This window comes from Anser cygnoides, chromosome 5 (assembly GCF_040182565.1).
Source record: "Anser cygnoides isolate HZ-2024a breed goose chromosome 5, Taihu_goose_T2T_genome, whole genome shotgun sequence".
Lineage (NCBI taxonomy): Eukaryota > Metazoa > Chordata > Aves > Anseriformes > Anatidae > Anser > Anser cygnoides.
The window spans coordinates 16,734,898-16,756,764 of record NC_089877.1 but is presented as its reverse complement, the minus strand read 5'-3'; the positions used below and the strand labels follow the sequence as shown (position 1 = coordinate 16,756,764).

Here is a 21,867-nt window from a genome sequence, read left to right as displayed (position 1 = left end):
CAGGGTTGCTGAGGACATCTGCCAGGACCCACGAGGGAGTGAACAGTTAGAGGAGAGAGACAGAAATCGCAGCAGCTGGGGTCCTCGTATGGGGCTCCAAAGTGTGACAAGAAACAGTTATATTAAGTGTAATTCCACAAACTTTGTGCACCCTTTGCTGGGCAACTGGCTAAATTTCAGAGCCTTCTTTTTTTTTTTTTTCTTTTTCTTTTCCTTTTTTTTTTTCTTTTTCTTTTCCTTTTTTTTTTTCTTTTTCTTTTCTTTTTTTTTTTTTTTTTTCCCTGCTGAATGGACAAACTATTATGTTATTTTCATTATCTGTAAAATGAGGAAATTTATCATTCCATACCTCTGTAAAACAGATACCCTCAGATGGACAGTTTTCTATGGCCCAAATCTACAGTTTTTAGTAATCTGTTAGGCAGTCAGAGCACTGATGCCCCGTTTATTTGGGTTGGGATCTGGAGTTTCTGCTCCAAATGTAAATGAAATGCCTTTTTTCAGTGCAGTTGCCAAATCTGTATGGTTTATGGCAAGCTTAGGCCCACAGTCACGTATCAATGCCCATATTGCAACATAAAGCAGTGCAGAAATCCTGCTCTCCACGTGGTGGTGCCAGTTGCACAGGGAAAACATTTTCCATCACTGGATCTGTGCAGCTCGAGCTGTTGAGCAATTATGCCCGTACAGACATAAAACACACCTAAAGCTGTAGCAATTTGAGATCAATTAAAGCCTTGTTTGCCTGCAGTATTCCTACAAGACAATATTTTTTTCAAGACGATTTCCTGGGTACACTGGAAGTAAAGTGCTTGACTACGCTCACGCGTGCTCACCTGGCTGATTTGATGATCTGGGGCTGCTCGCACCAGACCTCGAGCTCACAGGGAATGGGGCCAGTAGCCAGCTACCAAGGTGAAGTTTTGAATAAGCACCCCAGAGGGACAGATTTGCTAAACTACTTCTCAAAGAGCCCCATATCCCTCAACGCTAACAATGCGTATTGTCAGTGAGCGGCATCTGCTGTTTCAAGATAAGGGAGGAAACCAGCATGTGCCTGCAGCGAGTGATGTTGATTGATATCTGGCGTCGCAGCCTGACCTGATATCTTTTTGAAAAGGTCTCTCCAAATGCCAGTGAGTGGATAGTGAATACAAGCAGGTTGTTAAGAAGTCCTGGCAAAACAGGGAGAGCAGAATTGCTGGGCTCAGGACCGAACCAAATGATCTTCTGCATGGTCAAGAAACACCTCAGTCAGGATATCCTTGTCCTAACCTGCCTTGGCCTGGGAACAACCTCTGGGATTTCTGTTCCACCTTGCCCTGACACATGCAGTTGTTTCTACTGCCACACTGGGACTTTGTGTGAGTCAGAATCTGAGCAAGGTTATCAGGGTTTGGCCCCAAACTTTGTTTTCTTTGCCCTTACATCACTTGTTTCGGCATGAATCATTGCACTTGGTTACAGGAGGCGTTGGCCTCTCATGTGGCACAGCACAAGTGACTGACTGAGGTCTAACTACACTTCTCTAAGACTTGTCATCTTACAAGTCTTACAACCATCTTACAACCAGGAGCAATTGATGTTCTACAAGATCAAAGGTGATAATTGGGAGGGAATCCTCCCACCTTTTTTACCTGTAGCAAGTGTTGCTATTGCAAGCTCCTACTTCCGGAGTGTATGTTCACTTTTGGAAGGGCCTGGTGGATCATTAAAATCTGTTGCACAACGTTATGTGTGGAGACCGGAATCTTTCAGGGTGTTGTTGTGTGGCAGAATTGGTTTTCTTCTCACATGGAGATAGTTTCTGAGACAGTAGCTGTGTGGAAACTAAGCTGGTCTGCACCTGGTGTAGTATGTACAAGTCACTCAGAATATATAACAATTTTTTACATTGGTGATTTGTTCCCCTGTCTGGGCTTTTCAAGATGTCGCCAGAGGGGTAATATCCCTGAAGGTGAGATAACTTGTATCAGCAGGAAGGACACCACTGTCTATTTACCCAAACCCCAGAAGCCTGGCTGACCTAGGAAGCAGGCTGCTAGCCTTCAGTGAGATAGCTTTGGTGTGTGACAGTAGTGTGACCAGACACCAGGGGCTCCTCTCTGATAGCTGACAGAGAAGAAACTAGCTCTGAAGCTAGAAAGAAGAAAGCTGAATGCAAAACTTTGTGTTAACAAACAGCGCAGGTGCTCCTCAGAGAGGCTCTGCATACTTATCTCAGAGCCCAGGAGCCTCACACAAGAAGACCTTGTTTTTATGAGTTTTGTGGTTAAGCCTCACAAATTGCCAGGTGCCACCTGGATTCGAGAGTTCTGTATTGTGTTTAGTTGAAGTAACCTGTGGTTAGCAGCAGGGTGGTACTGGGAGCTCGGAGGGACAGGGATAAGTGAGATAAACAGCGCTGCAGTGTCTTTAAAAAGCAGAGGGGCAAAGAAGGAGTGAGAGCACGCATGAGAGAGAGCACACAAGCTTGGCATTTGGAGCAAACTGAGCAGACATAGCCGCAGCTCTGCGCTCTGACAGTGAGCTAAAGGTAGGCTGGCAGTACTAATGACAGCAACCCAGGTGCTTGTAGGACATCCGAGTGTTGATTCATTTTTCCTGTTTTAATGTGCAGGTCAATGATTTTATTTTATATGTGCAGTGAGACTATTCATAAAGCAAGGTCTTCCTTGGCATGAGTAAAAGTATTATAATCTTGCTCTTCTTCAGAAGTGTATGAAATATTGTGAGCTGGGAAGGGATTTCTTTTCCCTTTTCAAGGTAAAAAGAGGTGATACTGAACACAGCTGTCAGAGTTGATTAAATAACCGTGGCTGGGGTTCATGGCTGGGCTTCACTCTGTAAGAATCTGAGTGGGATAAATAGCAAGGAGAAAGATTGTTTGCTGTGACCCTCAACTAGAATAACAGACCAAAGGCAAATCTTTCAGGAAATATTCCCAGCACTGGGAATATTTCTAGCTCTCCTGAGAGAGCTGCTGAAAACGCCACTGCCTGGGAGCCAGGCAATTCAAAGTGTTTGATGAGTAGCCTGTTGGCAGATATTATCTCCTGCAGAAGATGAAGGTCGGGTGACCTGAAAGGGCTTGTTGGTCATTCATTTATTGTGGGGCATGTTCAGTGAAGGCAAAACAAAAACAAAAAAACAAAAAACCAACAACCAACCAACCAAAAAAAAAAAAAAAACGAAAAAAAAACCCACACAACAAAACCCACAAGAAACTGTTTGAACTTTTCTTGAGCAGAAGTAAACCCTGTCAGATTCATTTGAGCTGGCGATTAATAGCATTGGCCATGGGTTTGGAGGTCAGTACGGTACCACGGTGGTACTTAGTCAAAAGGCTAGATGAGGAGAGATAGTATTAAATATTTTGCTCTAAATGTATTCGGTGCTGGTTATTTCTTTACAATGAATTAGATATCACCCTGAGGAGGCATTGCTTGTGGTTTGAGACACTCTGAAGTTGCTGTGGGAGATGGTGAAACTGCACAAATTTGCGTAGGTGTTATGTGGCAGAAAGGGATCTGTGGCCAGCACAGGGCACCTAGTTCTGCAGGTAACAGAGCATACGTACTACCTGTAGGAGTGCAGGACTATTCAGGGGCAAGCAGGTTATTGCTCAGTGGATAGATTTTACCAAGTCTGCCACAGGACACAGCAAAGAAAACGGGACAGTAGCAATGCTGTGAATGTATCTGGGCACAGCTGCGCCTCGCAGATCTGTGGGCAGCAGAGCACAAGCAAGCATGTTGCCAGGCTGCCTCGGCGACGGCAGCAGGGGATGCAGTGCAGACAGTGATGTTCAGCAGCACCGGCAGCTAGACGGAGCAATGCAGGCAGATGGGGACAGTGGTATGGGCAGCTTGTTCTCACTGGGATGAATGAAGAGAAGCTGGGAAGGAAACAAACCTTACTTCTAGTCGCCAAGGCCTAATGAAAAATTTTGAACTTAAACACAGCTCTTAAGGAAAAAGCTGAGTAGACCGACTTGTCATTCTGTGTCTGGAACTTTATCAAAACATGCTGTCCTTTCCCAGCTGACTCTGAAAGGTTGTGCAGAAATGTTGCTTTATTGAAGGGTTATAAATGAAATAATCTCAGAAACACCCTGAGCATCATCACTTTAGACCATGGCTTGGATGTATTTCTTATGAAGGACACCTTCCAAATAGACACAGAACTGAGATTTCTAGCAAGTTAAGTGAATTGTTAAGTGGGGATATAATCAGTCAGAGAAACCAAAGCCATACCCATGGAATTTCTCATTCAATATATATGGTCTTAATGTTTAGTTTTTATATTTTTTTTTCTCACACCAATCATATTAGGAAATATGATTTAACCTTCTCTATACTGTTTGTTCACCTTCAGCACTTCTCATAGTCAGGTAATGAAAAACAGGTTAGTCACTTTTGTGTTTGTTTCTACATGATTTTGTTTTCTAAGTCTGATGCAGTAGCACAAAGTTTCAGTGTTTGAAGTGAAAGTCTTGTATTTATTTTTATACAATACCATATTCCCATGGCAACCACATTGATATTACTTTTGGTTGCATCTCTATGAAAGCTAAAATTGGGGTCAAATTTGAACAGACATTTACAGCTTTCCAGTACCAGTAATCCTTACAAACAGAGTTCTCAGCAGGGTACTTAAACAGATGACTAACTTGAAATGTATAAATATTCTCTCTAGAGCAAATATGCAGCCAGCATAAATTGCCGTATCTCCTTTAGAATCCAGGGAACTATAGCGCTTTACATCGACAGAGGATACACTCCTACAGCTTTAATGGAGCCACTCACATTCAGCATGCACATACTAAAGTACCTTACAAAATTGAGGTCTGAATAAAGCCTGCATAGGGACTGAGTTGTGTGTGCTGCTCTGCCTGTGCAGAAGGGCATGCATTAGACGCTTCAGCTCAGAATCAAGGACTAAGAAGTGGTGTGAGAGCAGTGGTCTCGGTGACTTAAATAATATAGCATGAGACAGACAAAATTGTGTCTTGAATTGGCCATACTGGTTCAGTTTCATGTGAAAAAGTCACCACACTTTCAGAATGTAATTCTGCTCTCTGATAGCTTTACTTATGGCAAGACCAGTCAGGTATAAGAAGAAAGAGGCAAATTGGGATATTAGTATATGATGTCTAATGGCTCGATGCAGTGTGCATTGGTGTTGTAATGGACTGTGGATGCCTCAGCATGAAAGACAAAACACAGTCAGGTACTTATCTGAGGTACTGAGTGGACATCCACATCTGGGCCCCTCAGTTCAGTAGGTGTCTTGGGTGAGAAGGTAACTTACCTTCAAAGCATTTCTCAGTTAAAGTGATTAGAGTTGTTCTATAAAAAAGCATGTGCTTGTGTACTGGCATTATTTCTCATTTTGCAGTATAAGCTAACTTACAGCTTTGTTCTCTTTCTCAGGTGATTTGGTTTCTGACACACCGGAGATGTCAATAGCATCACAAATGGACCTGCCTGAAGAGATTCAGCATCCTTATACAAAATTTTCTGAATGGAAATTCAAGCTGTTTAAAGTGAGACCATTTGAAAAAACATCTAATAACAGCCAGTGCATAAACAAGGATGAAGCAGAAGAGGTAGCTTCTACAGACAAAGACATGCTGCATAAAGATGAAGGAGTTCCAAGAGGAGAAAACTTAATTCTGACACAGACGGACTTAATGGGCAATAGGCAGGCACTTGGGAAAGATGCCAATGACATGAAAATACAAGACAACACAGATCATCAGAACAACCTGAAGCAACTTTGCCGCATCTGTGGAGTTTCATTTAAAACTGATTGTAACAAGAGAAGTCATCCAGTACATGGGCCAGTGGACGATGAAACTCTGTGTCTTCTGAGAAAGAAAGAGAAAACAGCAACCTCTTGGCCAGATCTTATCGCTAAGGTTTTTAAGATTGATGTGAGAGGGGATGTTGACACTATCCATCCCACTCGATTTTGTCACAACTGCTGGAGTATTATCCACAGGAAATTCAGTAACACTCCATGTGAAGTATATTTTCCTAGGAACAGCACGATGGAGTGGCAACCCCACTCTGCAAACTGTGATGTGTGCCGTGGTACCAGTCGGGGAGTCAAAAGAAAAAGCCAGCCAGCCACCGTACAACATGGCAAACGTGTGAAGACCATTGCAGAACGTGCTCGAGTTAACAGAGGCATAAAGAACCAAGTACAGATAAAGAACAAAAATGTAATGAAAGAGATCACCAATTGCAAGAATACACATCTCAGCACCAAGCTGCTTGCAGTTGATTACCCAGTAGATTTCATTAAATCCATTTCTTGCCAGATTTGTGAACATATTTTGGCTGATCCAGTGGAAACAACATGTAGACACTTGTTTTGCAGAACTTGCATCCTTAAATGCATCAAAGTTATGGGCAGCTATTGCCCCTCCTGCTGGTATCCTTGCTTCCCTACTGATCTGGTTACCCCAGTGAGATCGTTCCTGAACATCCTTGATAGCCTGAGTATAAGATGCCCTGTAAAGGAATGTGATGAAGAGATCTTGCATGGAAAATATGGCCAGCACCTCTCCAGCCACAAGGAGATGAAAGAGAGAGAGCTCTATAGCCACATAAATAAAGGTGGCCGACCGAGGCAGCATCTTCTGTCTTTGACCAGGAGAGCTCAGAAACATCGTCTGAGAGAACTGAAACGTCAAGTCAAGGCTTTTGCTGAGAAAGAAGAGGGTGGTGATATAAAGGCTGTATGCATGACTTTGTTCCTGCTAGCTTTAAGAGCAAAAAATGAACACAAACAAGCAGACGAATTGGAGGCTATAATGCAAGGGAGGGGATCTGGACTTCACCCTGCTGTCTGCCTGGCGATCCGAGTCAACACGTTTCTCAGCTGTAGCCAATATCACAAAATGTATAGAACTGTAAAAGCTGTCAGTGGGAGGCAGATTTTCCAGCCACTGCATGCTCTTCGCACTGCTGAGAAAGCTCTCTTACCAGGTTATCATCCATTCGAGTGGAAACCTCCCTTGAAAAGTGTCTCCACTAACACAGAAGTGGGAATTATAGACGGACTATCAGGATTGCCACTCTCAATTGATGACTACCCGGTAGACACAATTGCAAAGAGATTTCGATATGATACAGCCTTGGTTTCTGCCTTAAAGGACATGGAAGAAGAGATCTTGGAGGGCATGAAAGCAAAAAACCTGGATGACTACTTGAATGGTCCCTTCACTGTGGTAGTAAAAGAGTCCTGTGATGGAATGGGAGATGTCAGTGAGAAGCACGGAAATGGGCCTGCTGTCCCAGAGAAGGCTGTTCGCTTTTCTTTTACAGTTATGAACATTTCTATAGCCCATGGGAACGAAAGGATAAGGATCTTTGAAGAAGTAAAGCCCAATTCAGAGTTATGTTGCAAGCCCTTATGCCTTATGCTGGCTGACGAATCGGATCACGAAACTCTGACGGCGATCCTGAGCCCTCTCATAGCAGAAAGAGAGGCTATGAAGAACAGCGAACTGCTACTTGAAATGGGAGGCATCCTGAGAACATTCAAATTCATCTTTCGGGGTACAGGATATGATGAGAAACTTGTACGGGAAGTGGAAGGGCTGGAGGCCTCAGGTTCCACTTACATCTGTACCCTCTGTGATGCGACCCGCCTGGAGGCATCCCAGAATTTGGTCTTCCACTCCATCACCAGGAGCCACGCTGAAAATCTGGAGAGATATGAAATATGGAGGTCCAACCCTTATCATGAATCTGTTGATGAGCTCCGTGACAGAGTGAAGGGTGTTTCAGCCAAACCTTTCATTGAGACTGTTCCCTCCATAGATGCGTTGCACTGTGACATTGGCAATGCAACGGAGTTCTACAGGATTTTCCAGATGGAGATCGGTGAAGTCTACAAGAATCCTGATGTATCTAAAGAGGAGAGGAAGAGATGGCAGTTGACTCTTGACAAACACCTCAGGAAGAAGATGAACTTAAAACCTATGATAAGGATGAGTGGAAACTTCGCGAGAAAGCTCATGTCCAAGGAGACGGTAGAGGCAGTATGTGAATTAATAAAGTGTGAGGAAAGGCATGAAGCCCTGAAAGAACTAATGGACCTTTATCTGAAAATGAAACCAGTGTGGCGATCTTCATGTCCTGCCAAGGAGTGCCCAGAATTGCTGTGCCAGTACAGCTACAATTCACAGCGTTTTGCTGAGCTCCTATCTACAAAGTTCAAGTACCGATATGAAGGCAAGATTACAAATTATTTCCACAAAACCCTTGCTCATGTTCCTGAAATCATTGAAAGAGATGGGTCCATTGGAGCCTGGGCAAGTGAAGGAAACGAGTCTGGAAACAAGCTGTTTAGGAGGTTCCGAAAAATGAATGCCAGGCAGTCCAAATTCTATGAAATGGAGGATGTCTTGAAGCATCACTGGCTATATACATCTAAGTACCTCCAGAAGTTCATGAATGCTCATAAAACATTAAGAAGCCAGGGCTTCACCATTGATCCAGAGGATAGTTTAGGTGATTCCTTGCCGCTGGAGGTCTCTTTGGAAAGCAATGATTCAGAGGAACTCTAAACGTAAAGTGTGCTTGGTGTTGGGTTTGTGATGGTGTCTTCCTGTGAGGAGACAGCTTCCTTCTCAGGCCTGTAGAGGTACAGGGAAGCGTGAAACTATCATCTTTATACTCTATATAAAGGTGCTGAGTGGAGTTTAATAAAATACCATGTCTGTTGGGAGCTTCCAAAAGAGGCAATGCAGTGGTGCATTTACCAGTTATTATGTGAGCGGGAAGTGGAAACAAATTGCAAAGAAGCATCTCCAGTTTATTTTGGTCTCAGCGTTGTTTATACACGAGAAACCCAAAGTAAACGAGGTTTTATAGAGAGCAGTACTTTAGAATGAATATGATTCTGGAGAGTTATGACACTTGCTGAAGAAGTGAGCATGGCTATTTGTTCTGTTTGCATTTTTTAAACTATTTTGCTATTTACTTTTCAAGAGGGTTTGATTATTTTATTGATGGTTATTTGGCTTTTATAAGTCAAGGTCTGGCAGTGAGACAGTTGGGTAATTGTTCTGGGATAAAGTTCAGGTATTTTTATATGATATATTGACTAAAGATGCAAACTGATTTCAAACATTTAAAAATATTATTTAACATGTAGATTGTAGTACTGCTTAGGAGCAGGTGGTGGTATTGGCAAGGTAATTTACTATATGAAGATATAGGAAGGTAACTATAATATTTTAAAGATATTTTTATCATAGTCCATTTACTCTAAAACGCAAACCAGTTCTTGTGCTCCTAAATCAGCATTTGCAGTGTCTTGTGCTTATCTCACTATTCAAAATACACTCAAGCTCTGCTGTGCAGCTTGTTGCTTGATATGCATTTTAGATTTCGATGGTAACCTCGGTATATAGTATAATTTGTATCAGTGTAATTTTAATGGGTGGATTCCTGGCCTTACTGAAGTCACCAGTAAATCGTCATGAATCCCCACAGTTTCACCAGGTGACTACAAGTCACAGCAGAGTGGTTTCTCAGGGGATGGGCATTAACTTGATTAGGTACATGTCAGTGTTCTTATTTTCTGTATTAGAATAGTTCACTGACCACTTGCGATATGCTCTAACAGTATGCCATGCTGAGCTTTTTCACATCTGGGATATATCACTTACAGTCTCATTTTCTAGATATATAAAATGGGAATGACGTTTATTAACCTCAAGGATAGTTTGCATAAAGGCGTAGTGAGAAAACAATGAGCTGCCTTGAAATTACTGCGTAGTGTATTTTACATCATTACAACAATGTTTAGTTAGCATTCCTCTACTTATCTTATACTATATTAAGAGTACCATTATGTTGGTGGTATTTGCCTTTCTGAAGTGTCATTGCTATGTGACTGAAGGCTGCTTAGATCAGATGAGATTGCACTGGTAATCCTTGTGGATAATGTAGTTTTTCATTAGCAGCCATGGGTAAAAGGGTTTCAAAATTAACTCGTATAAGCTTTGAGATTTGGAACCTAGATTATTTCTGGACCTATCACCTCTGCAAAGGAACAGGTCTAGACCTTCATTCAGCAAAGTGTTCAAGTGCAAGCTTAAATTCAAGTGTGTGAGTTGACCGTTGAATGCAAGCATGCTTACATCTTAAAAATATTTTTAAATATTAAAATTATATGAATTTCATTTAATGATATGGCCAAGAAATATACTCAGAAGTATCTGAGATACCTCTAAATCACCTAGCCTTTCTGAAACAAGAATAAATGCATGAACAATCAAAGCAGAGATCTAAAAGAACCTGCTTTTTGTTTTTATTTTGATGTGGCAGGAGCTGGTTTGTGAGTGTGGAGATACAACAGATTTAAAGAATGGATGGTCTGAGGTTCGGGTAGTAGTATCTTGCTCATGTTATTTAATACATCTTTGAAGGTCTGGTATTTACTGTTTATGGACTATGAAAATGTAGGATTAAGTGTTAGTAACTAGTACAAATATTAATAACATTCTGATTATGCCTTTCTTTTGATTTTATTATTTTAAATCCTAATTTTTAAAATATTTTGTAATTTAGGATTTAGTTTTTATATGTTGTCTTTAAACATAGTTTAATATTATGTCAAAAATTTGGGCTGGAAATAATGCCTTTTGCTTAAAATATTTTCTTGTCTAAGCAGTCATAAGAACTGCAGTCTTTTGTATGGTTTACCATATACATCTGCACTTACTGAGTGTTCATTTCGAGATTAAATTATTTCTTTCAATTCTTTGAATAAAACAAGTATTTCCCATAGAGCATAACTGCCAGGTTTACATAAGTATCGTTTTTTACCAATAAATGCAGACAACAAGTACTGCTGTTTCCCATGGAGTAAAAATATCAGGTATGTGATAAAGAACATCTTTTAGATGTAAATGCAGACAAAATTTGTATTTTTTTCATCTACTATGTTTCATTATGCAAATACTTGCACGCTTCTTCTATTTTTTTCTTTTTTTTCCCTTGTGTGCCCATTTGGGGCAACTGTATCACCTTAAGTTTTATCCTTGCCTCTACACGAATAACCTACAGCCTGGTTTAACGGTACTGACTCAGCTCATGGTGGCTTTCACCCCCTTTAAATGGTTTATATATTCATGCTGCCTTTGCACAGGAGTGAACTTCACCCACAAGAAATCCTGACCTGTTCCTTGCATTGCATATGTGCCACTGGAGAGACAGGCCAGACTTTGGTCATTTTGCACATGTAATTTCAATGACTTTGCTGACATTTTCAAATTCCGAATTCACTTTTACAAGCTGCTTATACAAGAGCAAGCGATTCGTCTCACTACCTTCAAAAGGGTTGAGTAAGTGTTATCCATATATGTATGATTTCTCAAGACCAGCCTTAGATCCTGGCTGAACTCAACAGGCTGAACTGCGCATGGTCTGGGCCATGGGCATTCAGGGACATGCAAAATTATTCTTTTGTGAGATTTTATTGAGCCATCAAGACACATTTCACATTCCACCAAGTATGGTAAGAACAGTTGACACAGACAACTATTACTATTCTTTTTCCTTTTCTTTAGACTTGAATCTAGTTTAATCTTTTCTTCTTTTTGCCATTGTTGACGTTTCCTGTAAATCAGGAGACTCTCTTTGAGAGTTTTGAACTCATTAAAACAAACAGCACTGAAAGAGTAGGTACCTGCAAGTGAAGCTTTGTAAACAGGAATAAAATAACAATGCTGCTTGCACACTGGCATGCATCTGAAGGCAAACAAATTTTGACCGCAGACAGGTGCATCATTTGTTTACTCAGGCTATTGTTAAGCATTTTGGTTTTGAAGAGGCTTTAGAAAAGTGGAGACACTTTTATTCATGGCACTCTCTCAAACCTTCACATTTTCTTTTTTAATGCTAATACTTGGTACAAATCCTTCAGTAATTACTTCATGGTGAATGCTTTTCTTATTTTGAAATTGTATTGACTGCATTTTTTTATACAATGACATTATGTATCTTGTTTTGTTTGGTTTTATTCAAGGGCTCCATATCGTGAATTGCTTTGTTATGAAACGATGTGAACTATGTTGGAAGCCATGATTCTGGTTTCATGTATTTTTTCCTCACTGGACTAATTCTATTGACTTTAAGCAAATCAGCGTTGACTTCTAGTCAGGTAGTTCGGACACAAATTCTGGATATTTACAGCGTCCTAATTTCTGACTGCGCTGAGTTCTGTGTGATGTCTTACAGCATGGCTTCTTTTGCTTTTTCTTATTGTACTGCAGTTACTTTATTCATAAAATCTGTTTAAAATAAAGGCCTTGCAAATATTGAAGTTTCTGGATTTTGATTTCTTATCAGTTTTTCACCTGTGCACATAATTCCATGGTAACAGTCTCGCTTTTCATTCAAATTGTGGATGCTTTTCATATTTGGACAGTTCTAATACTCAGAGACTACAGCTAGGATCTCAGTCCTGTTCCAAAGTCACCAAGTTAACATAAATGAAGATGGCTCTGTGCATCTCAATAGTCCTTTTAGCACCTTTCTTCACACGCAGCTGTTTGAGAGAAAAATAAAACCAGTTTCATTTAGTCTGTAAATTACTTCTGCTTCATTTACAAATGCCACCCCAGTGTTTGTTTAAAACCAGCCTTGCACTGTTACATCCATACTGCTACATTAAGCTTCTTTACTGGCTTCTATGCATCCTTCACATCCAATTTTGGGTCCCTGACATAGACTTAGCTGCAAAAATTAGTTTCAATCTACCTTTTAGTTCGTGATTTTTAGTTCCCCTTTACTCCAGTTAGGAAAATCTTTCTTACTTCCCCTGCAATGATATCTCAGGGTCAAAAAACATACATAAACCAACTAGTCTGGATGGAATTAATGATAAGCAAATTGAGCATTTACATTATTAGCTACCTGATTTCCTGCTGCAATCAGGTAATTAGACATCTAATTCCTAGACTTTATATAACTGACTTAGTTCTTTAAGCTGACCATGAATAACATTTGCTGGATGGAAAAAATTGGAAACCATAAAAAAACAAACAAACCCAATCCCCAGAGAGCTTCCTGGTAAATTAGGATGATTTAATTCCTTTATTCCTAAATCCATAATAACTGACTGAACTTTACTTTCTATGTATTCTCATTAGAACCAGAATCAGATGAAGAATGATGAGGCCTAACATCGTTCTTCTTCAGAGCACAGCTTCAGATGACTGAATATGGCACGATTTTCAGAGCTTACCAGCTGCAACTCCTGAGTGTGGCAGCTTCTCTACCTTCTGCATCAAGCTTAATATTCTCCGTAGTCCAAAAAGACACAACAGAAACGATTTAATCAGCACTTTTTCTAGCAGCACCAGGAGAGAGGCCAAGAGGTGAAATTGCTGTATTTTCAGTGCCCGGCTCTTCCTGTGAAGATGGGCATTTTGAGCCAGTGGACAAGGGAATAGAAGTATAGCTACCAACTGAAGGTGGCCCTGCACACGTGGTAGTGGCCAGTGTTCTCTTCTTCCTATGTACATGTATGTTCTGTGAAACCTGAAGGTTTATAACATGATTATCTTGCTTTTTGTTAAAGAAAAGAGGGGCTTTGGTGTCACAATTTTCAAATGCCAAATACAGATACCAAACTGGAGTTTGATTTTCAGGAGCTGTTGCTCAATATGTTCTCAGAAGTTTAGTTTTGTTTGAAATGGGACAGGGTAGGAATAAAATGTGAAGGGAGCTATAGTCACCTGTCATTAAAAACAGAAGCAAGTCCTGTCTGCACTGCACCAAATCTACCAGGAAATATTTTTACAGATTGTTTCAATCTGAATTCAACCTTTTCCTGTGGGCTTCCAGTAGCGTTATTTCCACTTCTTTCAGTGGTCTATTGGTGCAATGAGTCACTCCAAACTATGACACATGCTTTAGTGCTACCACTAAAGTTTGTTCCGTGCCTTTCCTGTAGATTAATCAGGTGCTTTGGAGTCCAAGTACTTTTCACAAGCAGTAAAACCCATATATTATTCTCTTAAAAGCTGATAATAACAACATAGTGTTACTAAAATGTGACTGGGAACCCTGATGCTGCTTGTTGTGGTTACAAAACACATAGGTCAGTTGGATGCAGATACAATAGCGATTTACTTCAGCACTCAAATCTGCTTCATTTTATCTTCTAATTCTACCCTGCATGAGGAAGAAACATCTTGTATTGATCAGCTGGTTTTTAAGACGATCAATACTCTAACAAGCACATGCCTCAAAAGCATCATCAGAATTATTAGGGAATTAAATATTTTCTGCAATCTTGAATGCTATGTCAAGTGTCTTCACTACAGGTTGTTGATCATATACCTCTGTATGTTTGAGTCCTTAGGAATATTATATTTTACCTTTCTTATTACTTTCTTTTCCAGCAGTAACTCTAAGCTGTGATTTAATGCTTGTTGTACTACCCTTTGCTGTGAGGCTGGGACATGGTTTGACTAAGCAATTTCTCCCTCCTTGCCAAATAACACATACATTTAAAAAAGGCACAGACCAAACAAATTCATCGCTCAATGTTGGGCCTCAGGACTTTGAGATATCGACGGTAATTGGGAGAGGTAACAGGCAAAACACAGACTGGGCATTGCCAGGGAGTGGAATAATTGTGAGGAGTCTTTTGCTGTTGTAAAATGGTGAAGGGACTTGTTGTGTGTGCATATCGTCCACCTGTTGGTGTTGTGATGATATTCTTTATTTTTTGCTGAGGGTATTTTTTGTTTTTGATGCAAATGAAGTTTGTCACGTGTGCTGAATGTATATTTTAAAGACAATTGAGCTGAGTAAGACCTATGACATGTAAGGGGATGTTGTTTATTGAATTGTTGTTTATTGAAGGGACTTCACACGGCCATAATTTTCATGTATTCCTTTGGAAAACATATAGCATTACGTACTCTGAGCTCAGAAAGGAGCATGACGAAGGAAACAAGAAACTGGCATTAAAATCTATGGGTTTATACTAGTATCAAACTGATGAGAGGGGTCTCAGGATGATCTACCTCCCACTCTTAAGCTCTTCCCATATTATAAGCTCACTCAGCATATAAATAGGTTGGAAACTGAAATTTTGTCTTGTTGCCCTTTACTATCCTCCACTGTTGACTCGTGAAGGTGTCAAGGGGAGTACTGTGCATACACATTTGTGTTGATGGGAACACATCGGTGCTTTGTAAAGGAGTGGCTGCTCAGGGTCTGCACGTACTGATCTGGTGGCTGACAGCTGCTCCAGTTGCTTTTCTGTTTTATTCAGGGGTCCAGCATAAGAACTAGAATGTGGATGCTGAGCTATTAATGTTGGCTCACAAAAGTTCAGAGGATAGTATTGATTTTTTGAAAAGATGTTTGGAACAGTAATAAAAATAAAAAATAGTCAAGAGTGATGAGGCTTTACAGATAGCCAATAAAAGAAGCCACAAAAAGTTAGTAAACTCTTGGGTTATTCAACCTTGACAACATCCTTTTCAATCTGAATCCAATCTTGTCCTCATGCTTTGAGCAGCCAGCTGCATTTGTTTCCACCTTCACAATGCTCCACTGGCTCAATGAGTCATTCTGAGCAGCAGCTTGTACTTTCATACTTTCACACTCTACACAGTCACCCTTGGGGGAGCAGACAAAGTTTAGTGGAGTACCTGAAGTAAACAATAAAAGTTGTGTTGATCAGAAGGGACTTCTTCTGAAGTCAATGGAAGCTCACAGCATGGGGCAGCTGTGAAGCCAGACTCCTTATTAGACTTCAGATGGACCTCCCAAGCAGACACATTGTCCTGTCATAGACTTTAGGATTTATAATGCTTGATTTAGCCCATGAGTAGGTGGGAAAACAAAAAACAAACAAACAAAAAAAACACGAAAAACACACTCATTTTTATTATAAACTTTATTAGCTGATATATATTTAAAAAATACAAATGCAAGTCAGTTGTTGAGCTCAGAGGTTTAAAAAAGGAATTTATTTTTTTACTTTGAGGTGATAGTCCATAACTCTAGCCAAAACTGACATATAAACATTCAGTACCTTTCAAAATAGAAAATGTATTATCCAGAACGAAATGTTCCATGTTAATCTCCATCCTTTACTGGATGCAGGGGGGAACACGACTGCTGAGGATAAGGAAAAGGCTGAGGTTCTTAATGCCTTCTTTACATCTGTCTTTACTAGGCAGACCACTTATCCTTGGAGTACTCAGCTGCCCAACCTGGAAGTTTGGGATGGGGAGAAGAAGAAACCTCCCACAGTTCAGGTGGAAACAGTTAGAGACCTGCTGCTCCACCTGGAGTGTCACAAGTCCATGGGGTCAGATGGGATCCACCTGAGGGTGCTGAGGGAGCTGGTGGAGCTGGTGGATGTGATTGATGGGCTGCTTTCCATCATCTATCAGTGGTCTTGGTCATCTGGAGAGGTCCCAGATGACTGCAGACTTGCTAATGTGATGCCCATCTACAAGAAGGGACGTAAGGAGGACCCAGGGAACTACAGGCCTGTCAGCCTGACCTCAGTGCCAGGAAAGGTGATGGAACAGTTCATCTTGAATGCAATCACACAATGTATGTGGGACAACCTGGAGGGGGATCAGGCCCAGTCAGCATGGGTTCATGAAAGGCAAGTCCTGCCTGACCAACCTCATGTCCTTGTATGACCGGGTGACCTGTTTGATCAATGAGGGAAAGCCTGTTAATGTAGTCTACCTAGATTTCAGCAAGGCCTTTGATACGGTCTCCCACAGCATTCTCCTGGAGAAGCTGGCAGCCCATGGCTTGGACAGGCACACTCTGCTGGGTTAAAAACCGGCTGGATGGCCAGGCCCAGAGGGTAGTGGTGAACGGAATGGCCTCAAGTTGCGCCAGGGGAGATTTAGGTTGGAAATTATGAGACATTTCTTCTCAGAAAGAGCAGTCAGGCATTGGAATGGGTTGCCCAGGGAAGTGGTGGAGTCTCCGTCCCTGGGGGTGTTCAAGGAAAGGTTGGACCTGGTGCTTAGGGGCATGGTTTAGTGGGTGACATTGGTAGTAGGGTGATGGTTGGACCAGATGAACTTGGAGGTATTTTCCAACCTTAATTATTCTTTGATTCTATGATTCTATGATATGTAAGCTTTTCATTTTGGAAGTCCCTGAAGAAAACAGACCCTCAGTGTCTGAATATTTCATTATTTCTGACACAAGGGACTTAAGCCATCACTTCAGTTTAAAACCAGATGAATTAGTCTAGTTTTAGTTCATTACCTCAACATAAAATCAGAGTAATGCAGTTATAAATTAGGCCAAATATTTCTAGAACTACTCACTAAGATAAAACATTAAAATGGAAAATATGTTTTTTTTAATTTATTTTTTTATTTTTATGGACAGATGCTAACACTACTGAGTACATGGGATAAGCAGTTCTACTAATTTCAGTGGGGTAACTGGGGATTTGGTTATAGTATAAAATACAGAACAAAGTTAACACTATCTCGCTGTATGTTTGCACAATGCCCTCTGTGACGAATTTCCTACCTGGATATTGCAAAAAATATACATAAGAAACAAAATAAATTCATGAGCTTTGAAATTAAATTGCAATGGTAATTGGTTATTTTAATTGATAATTAGAATCAATTAAATAAAAGATCCCTGTCTTTGACTCCCAGTTGAATAAAAATCAGTGGTGTAAATCTATTCAAATAATCTCCGAAGAAAGGACTTTTTCACTGGTGTTGTTAAATTCATGGTTTTCTTTTTGCGCAGTGGTTTCATGGGTTGCTTTTTCAGATGCATCACCTTTTTGGGAGTTTGTAGCCCTTTATTAAGGTCAACATGCTCGTTGCAGAAATACTTGACATTTGCTTCTGAGAGATGTAGGAGCATGCTCTCTGACAGATCCATACATTGTGCATGGACCCAATGGCCAGCCCCATTGGAACACAGGATCATTGCAGGCTTGTTGAGTTCTGTTGAATAAAAAGGCACCCAAGTGTTAATATCAATATTGCAGCTGGCACAGCAGGTGATCCAGTAACCCGTTTCTGATTCATCTTCTTCATCATCTTCATTGTAAGTGTCGATATCATCAACATCAAAGCTACTGGCTTCAGCACTAAAGCAAAACTCTTCTGAATCTTCAAACGGAGTGGAGTCTCCTTGGTCTTCAGTAGATGCCTGACTGCAAATTTGTGCTGTCAGTTCTTCCCCCTCGTCCTCTTCTGCGCCTTTGCATCTCAAAATGTAGAAGTAGTTTGCATCTGAGATTAACTGTTTGTTGGCCCCTGGAATGCCCAGCAATACAGACCCTTTGCCCATATCACAGCCAAACCACATCCTGCAGTGTTTAATATCTGGTGTCCAGTCCGGGCTTGCCCTTTCAACAATCTCTATCTTATTATCTTCCAAAACTATGGTGTTACAGACCAACCGTTTCTGGTTGTCAGACTGGTAGCCCCCGACAAGGACAAATTCAGTATCACTGGTCTGAGTCACAATAGCACTTGACACAGATATTCCCCCTGGCAAGACACTGCAGGTCAGAGCTGGGCTGCCTAGCGGGAGGTCAACTTTTAGCTTGTATAAGCTGGGGGACCGGGTGTTATTTTGAAGTGAATGGCCTCCCAAAATGTAGATTGTATCATTCCTGGCAACTGAAACATGGAAAGAAAGTCCATCTTGAAGCTCCGGAAGTATGTATGATGTACAGCATCCAAACTCAAAATCAACAAGAAACACAGACGGCAAACAGTCAACCACGCTGTTCCATTTTTCAGTGGTTCTTTGTGCGAGAGGAATATACGATCTACCTCCAAATATAACGCTCATGCTTTTTCCCCGGCTATGAACTACATTAATTGTATGTCCGTATCTAGCTTCGGGGACATCCCCACCCAGATCTTTCTCAACACATTGAAAAGTGGTTTTCTTGCTAGTTTTGCTTACTAGACTCATAATGTAGATCTTATCAGAAAGATCATTGTTAGGCGTTTTCCCACCATGAATGATATACTGGTGCTTATCGGACTCCTCATTGCCTCTAAACGTGCAAATTGCTGGGTAGCGGAGAGGGGGAAGGTAACATGAATCCTTAGAGAAGAAGACAGGTTTCATTTTGATCTCATTCTGCTTTATATCAAGGAAGAAAACACCAGTGGGACAGGATCTCTTCGGCCATCCTTTCTGCCCAAAAAAGAAGACATGCCCATCTAAATTCAGCAGCGAACAGCCCGGCTGAAGCAAGGATGAATTACTGACAGCTGACACCATCTGCAGTGACATTGCGTCTGCTGATTGGGTCATATTTTGGTATCTGAGGAAAAAAAAAAGACATGAAAGAAGCATGTTTTAAGTGCTCTACGAAAGCATGTAACTTTACTTGAAAAAATGGTATGAAATGTGCATTTTTGGTTCTGTGAGAACTGTGTATGAATTCTGCGGAATTCTGTAAAAACCACGGCCTGGAATTCAAAAGCAGAACGCTTTGGCAGGGGCAGGGCCGGGACAGGGACAGGGACAGGGACAGAGGCCTCAGGCCCCGGGGTCCGCTCCTCGCGGTTTCGGAGGCCCCCCAACGGGCCCGGCCGTTGCCGTGGAGGCAGCGGCCGCGCGGGCTGCTGGGGCTTGTAGTTCTCGCTCGGCCGCTGGAGCAGGCCCGGCCCGCCTCGGCTCGGCCCCGGGGCCGCCCCGGGCCTGAGGAGCGGGACCGGCGGGGCCGGCGGCGGGGTGAGTGGGGCGGCGGGCGGTGAGCAGGCGATCCCAGCTCTGTGTCAGACCATCGTTAGGAAGTCGCTGGGGTGGAAGCTGCCCGCTCGGGGATGTGTATCCGGCGCTTGTGCAGCCCGCTGCCGGGCGGTCGACTCGTTGCTGGCGTTTGCCGTTCGGATTTGTCAGCGTGTGCTTTCATGAGTAGGCTGCAAGGGCAGGGTTTGTGCTTTTTTGTTCACAAATCTGAAGTGCGTTGTGCAGTCGGGTTGGGTAGTAGCTCTGAGCTAGCTTTGGAGAGCCCAGGTGCTAGGGAAGGAAAACAGCCAGTTTGTGCCTTGTAGTCAGTCCTTTAGTGAAGCCCTTCTCAAATCCGTGTGATATATGGTTGTAAACCATCTTTCAAGTACAATATTTGGAAAAAAAAAAAGCAAAAAACCCCAAAGCAAACAAACAGCAACAACAACAAACAAAAATAAAACCTGCTTTACATCGTAAAATATCGTTCCTTTATTTATTTATTTATTTATTTTTTGATATCTTCAGGTTTCATATTTTCATTGTACCTGCTTTTCATTTTGCTCTAATAGCAAAAGCAAGAAACAAGGTTTCTTCTCTAAGGAAGGATGCGTATTTTCTAGTTGTGAGCCGTCAGAACCGGGGGATTCCGGGACAGCTGTGTGCAGTGAGATTCGTGTGAAATCATGGGAACTGACGGCACTGGCCACATCAAATTGCCATCGGAGTATGTTCTCATGTACAGCAAGAACTGTTGCACCACGTTCCTGCACTGCCTGCCGGCACCACTTTGTAGGATGCAAGCTAGCGTGTGGGTCTGCTATTCAGTGCTTTCAGATGTAGGTAGGCCTGGCCAGATGTGCCTGGGCCACAGCACATGGACAGGGTAGACGTGGCCACTACTGAGTCTATTTAACTATATATATAAATATATAATATATATATATACACACACACACACACCAGTCTTTTTGTACGCTGTGGAATCACTGAAGGATCACAGTCAAGTAGTGTTCGCTGTGTAGCCAATTCTTCTGTCCTAAAGGCAGTAGTTTTTTCTGAATTTAGATTCCTTTTCAGAAGTACTGCACTGTAGATGAAGTTCAGTTAGGATGTAATTAAATTAGTGAACTCTGTTCTGAGGATGTTGGTGTATACAGCAGGTTTTGTACTTGTTTGCATGGAGAGAGATTTGCCAGGTTGTTTACCTGCAGGCAAGATGTTGAACAGAAATCTCTGCTGCTTGTTTCTTACCACTATTCAAAAATGGTCTTTCTAGAGGAGTATGCACTAATTTGGGTTTACTGGGTTGTATTTCCTCTGTCTCTTCTGTCATACTGTGTGGTTACTTAGCTCCTTTGTTTCTATGAAGTTGTTAGAAAAGTAATAGAACTTCTGCTCTGAGGATGCCATGAGCACATCAGCAAGTTAGCGTTCTTTGTGACTACTGGTTTGTATTAATAATCTAATGAGTATTAAAAATGGCAAGCAATTGAACTGAAGTGTTGACAATGCTCAGTTCTAAAGCGTATACTTTCTGGAGAAACTCCTGGAGATAGAGTGAAGAAAAGACGAATGAAAATCATTAAAAGTGAGATTGACAGACACACAAAACTCACAGGTCAAATAAACACAATTAAGTGCACTTCCTCCTTGTCATCTCTTAATGTTCCTTGCATTTTACATAAGCAAGCACATCAGTACATAAAGCAGAAAATATTTATCCTAGGTTCTGTGACAGATGTATCTCTTCAGGCACTTGCTGGAACTACTTTGGTTTTCCAGACTGTCCCATGTTAATTGTGGTAATGCTGTGTGGTTGGCCTCTGCTCACCTCCACTTCTGGCCTTCCAACACCACTGATGCCATTGGGGCAATGCTTCTTTGACCCTGAACAGTTTTAGGGAGCCAAAAATATGGATTTTTTTTTTGGTGGCTTTAAGCTTAAAACCATCTCACTGTGGAGTGGGCTTGGCATTAGTGCCAGAATGAAGGGAAACAGACAAATGCCTTAGCTCTGACGCAGCACAAAATAGAGAGGAAAGGACACTACAAGAAGAAAAAGAAGAGGTGGATGAAAAGAGAAGGGTGGAGTTAAATAAACAATTACCAG

General features: G+C 41.5%; 2 protein-coding genes across 2 annotated transcripts; one reads left to right on the top strand and one right to left on the bottom strand.

The window, feature by feature from the left end:
- Positions 1–279: 279 nt before the first annotated feature.
- On the top strand, positions 280–12,855 carry RAG1 (recombination activating 1). Its single transcript, XM_066997286.1, has 2 exons — positions 280–2,536; positions 5,436–12,855. Exon 2 carries the CDS (start codon positions 5,462–5,464, stop codon positions 8,582–8,584), a length of 3,123 nt encoding a protein of 1,040 aa, XP_066853387.1. The 5' UTR covers positions 280–2,536; positions 5,436–5,461; the 3' UTR covers positions 8,585–12,855.
- Positions 12,856–15,469: 2,614 nt separating this feature from the next.
- Positions 15,470–19,334, bottom strand: RAG2 (recombination activating 2). The gene has a single exon (XM_066997285.1). The coding sequence runs from the start codon at positions 19,332–19,334 to the stop codon at positions 17,727–17,729; it is 1,608 nt and encodes a 535-aa protein (XP_066853386.1). The 3' UTR covers positions 15,470–17,726.
- Positions 19,335–21,867: the final 2,533 nt, after the last annotated feature.

Bases quoted from the DNA above. Each gene is read 5' to 3' on its own strand.
- RAG1 (XM_066997286.1), top strand. From the start codon at position 5,462: ATGTCAATAGCATCACAAATGGACCTGCCTGAAGAGATTCAGCATCCT.
- RAG2 (XM_066997285.1), bottom strand. From the start codon at position 19,334: ATGACCCAATCAGCAGACGCAATGTCACTGCAGATGGTGTCAGCTGTC.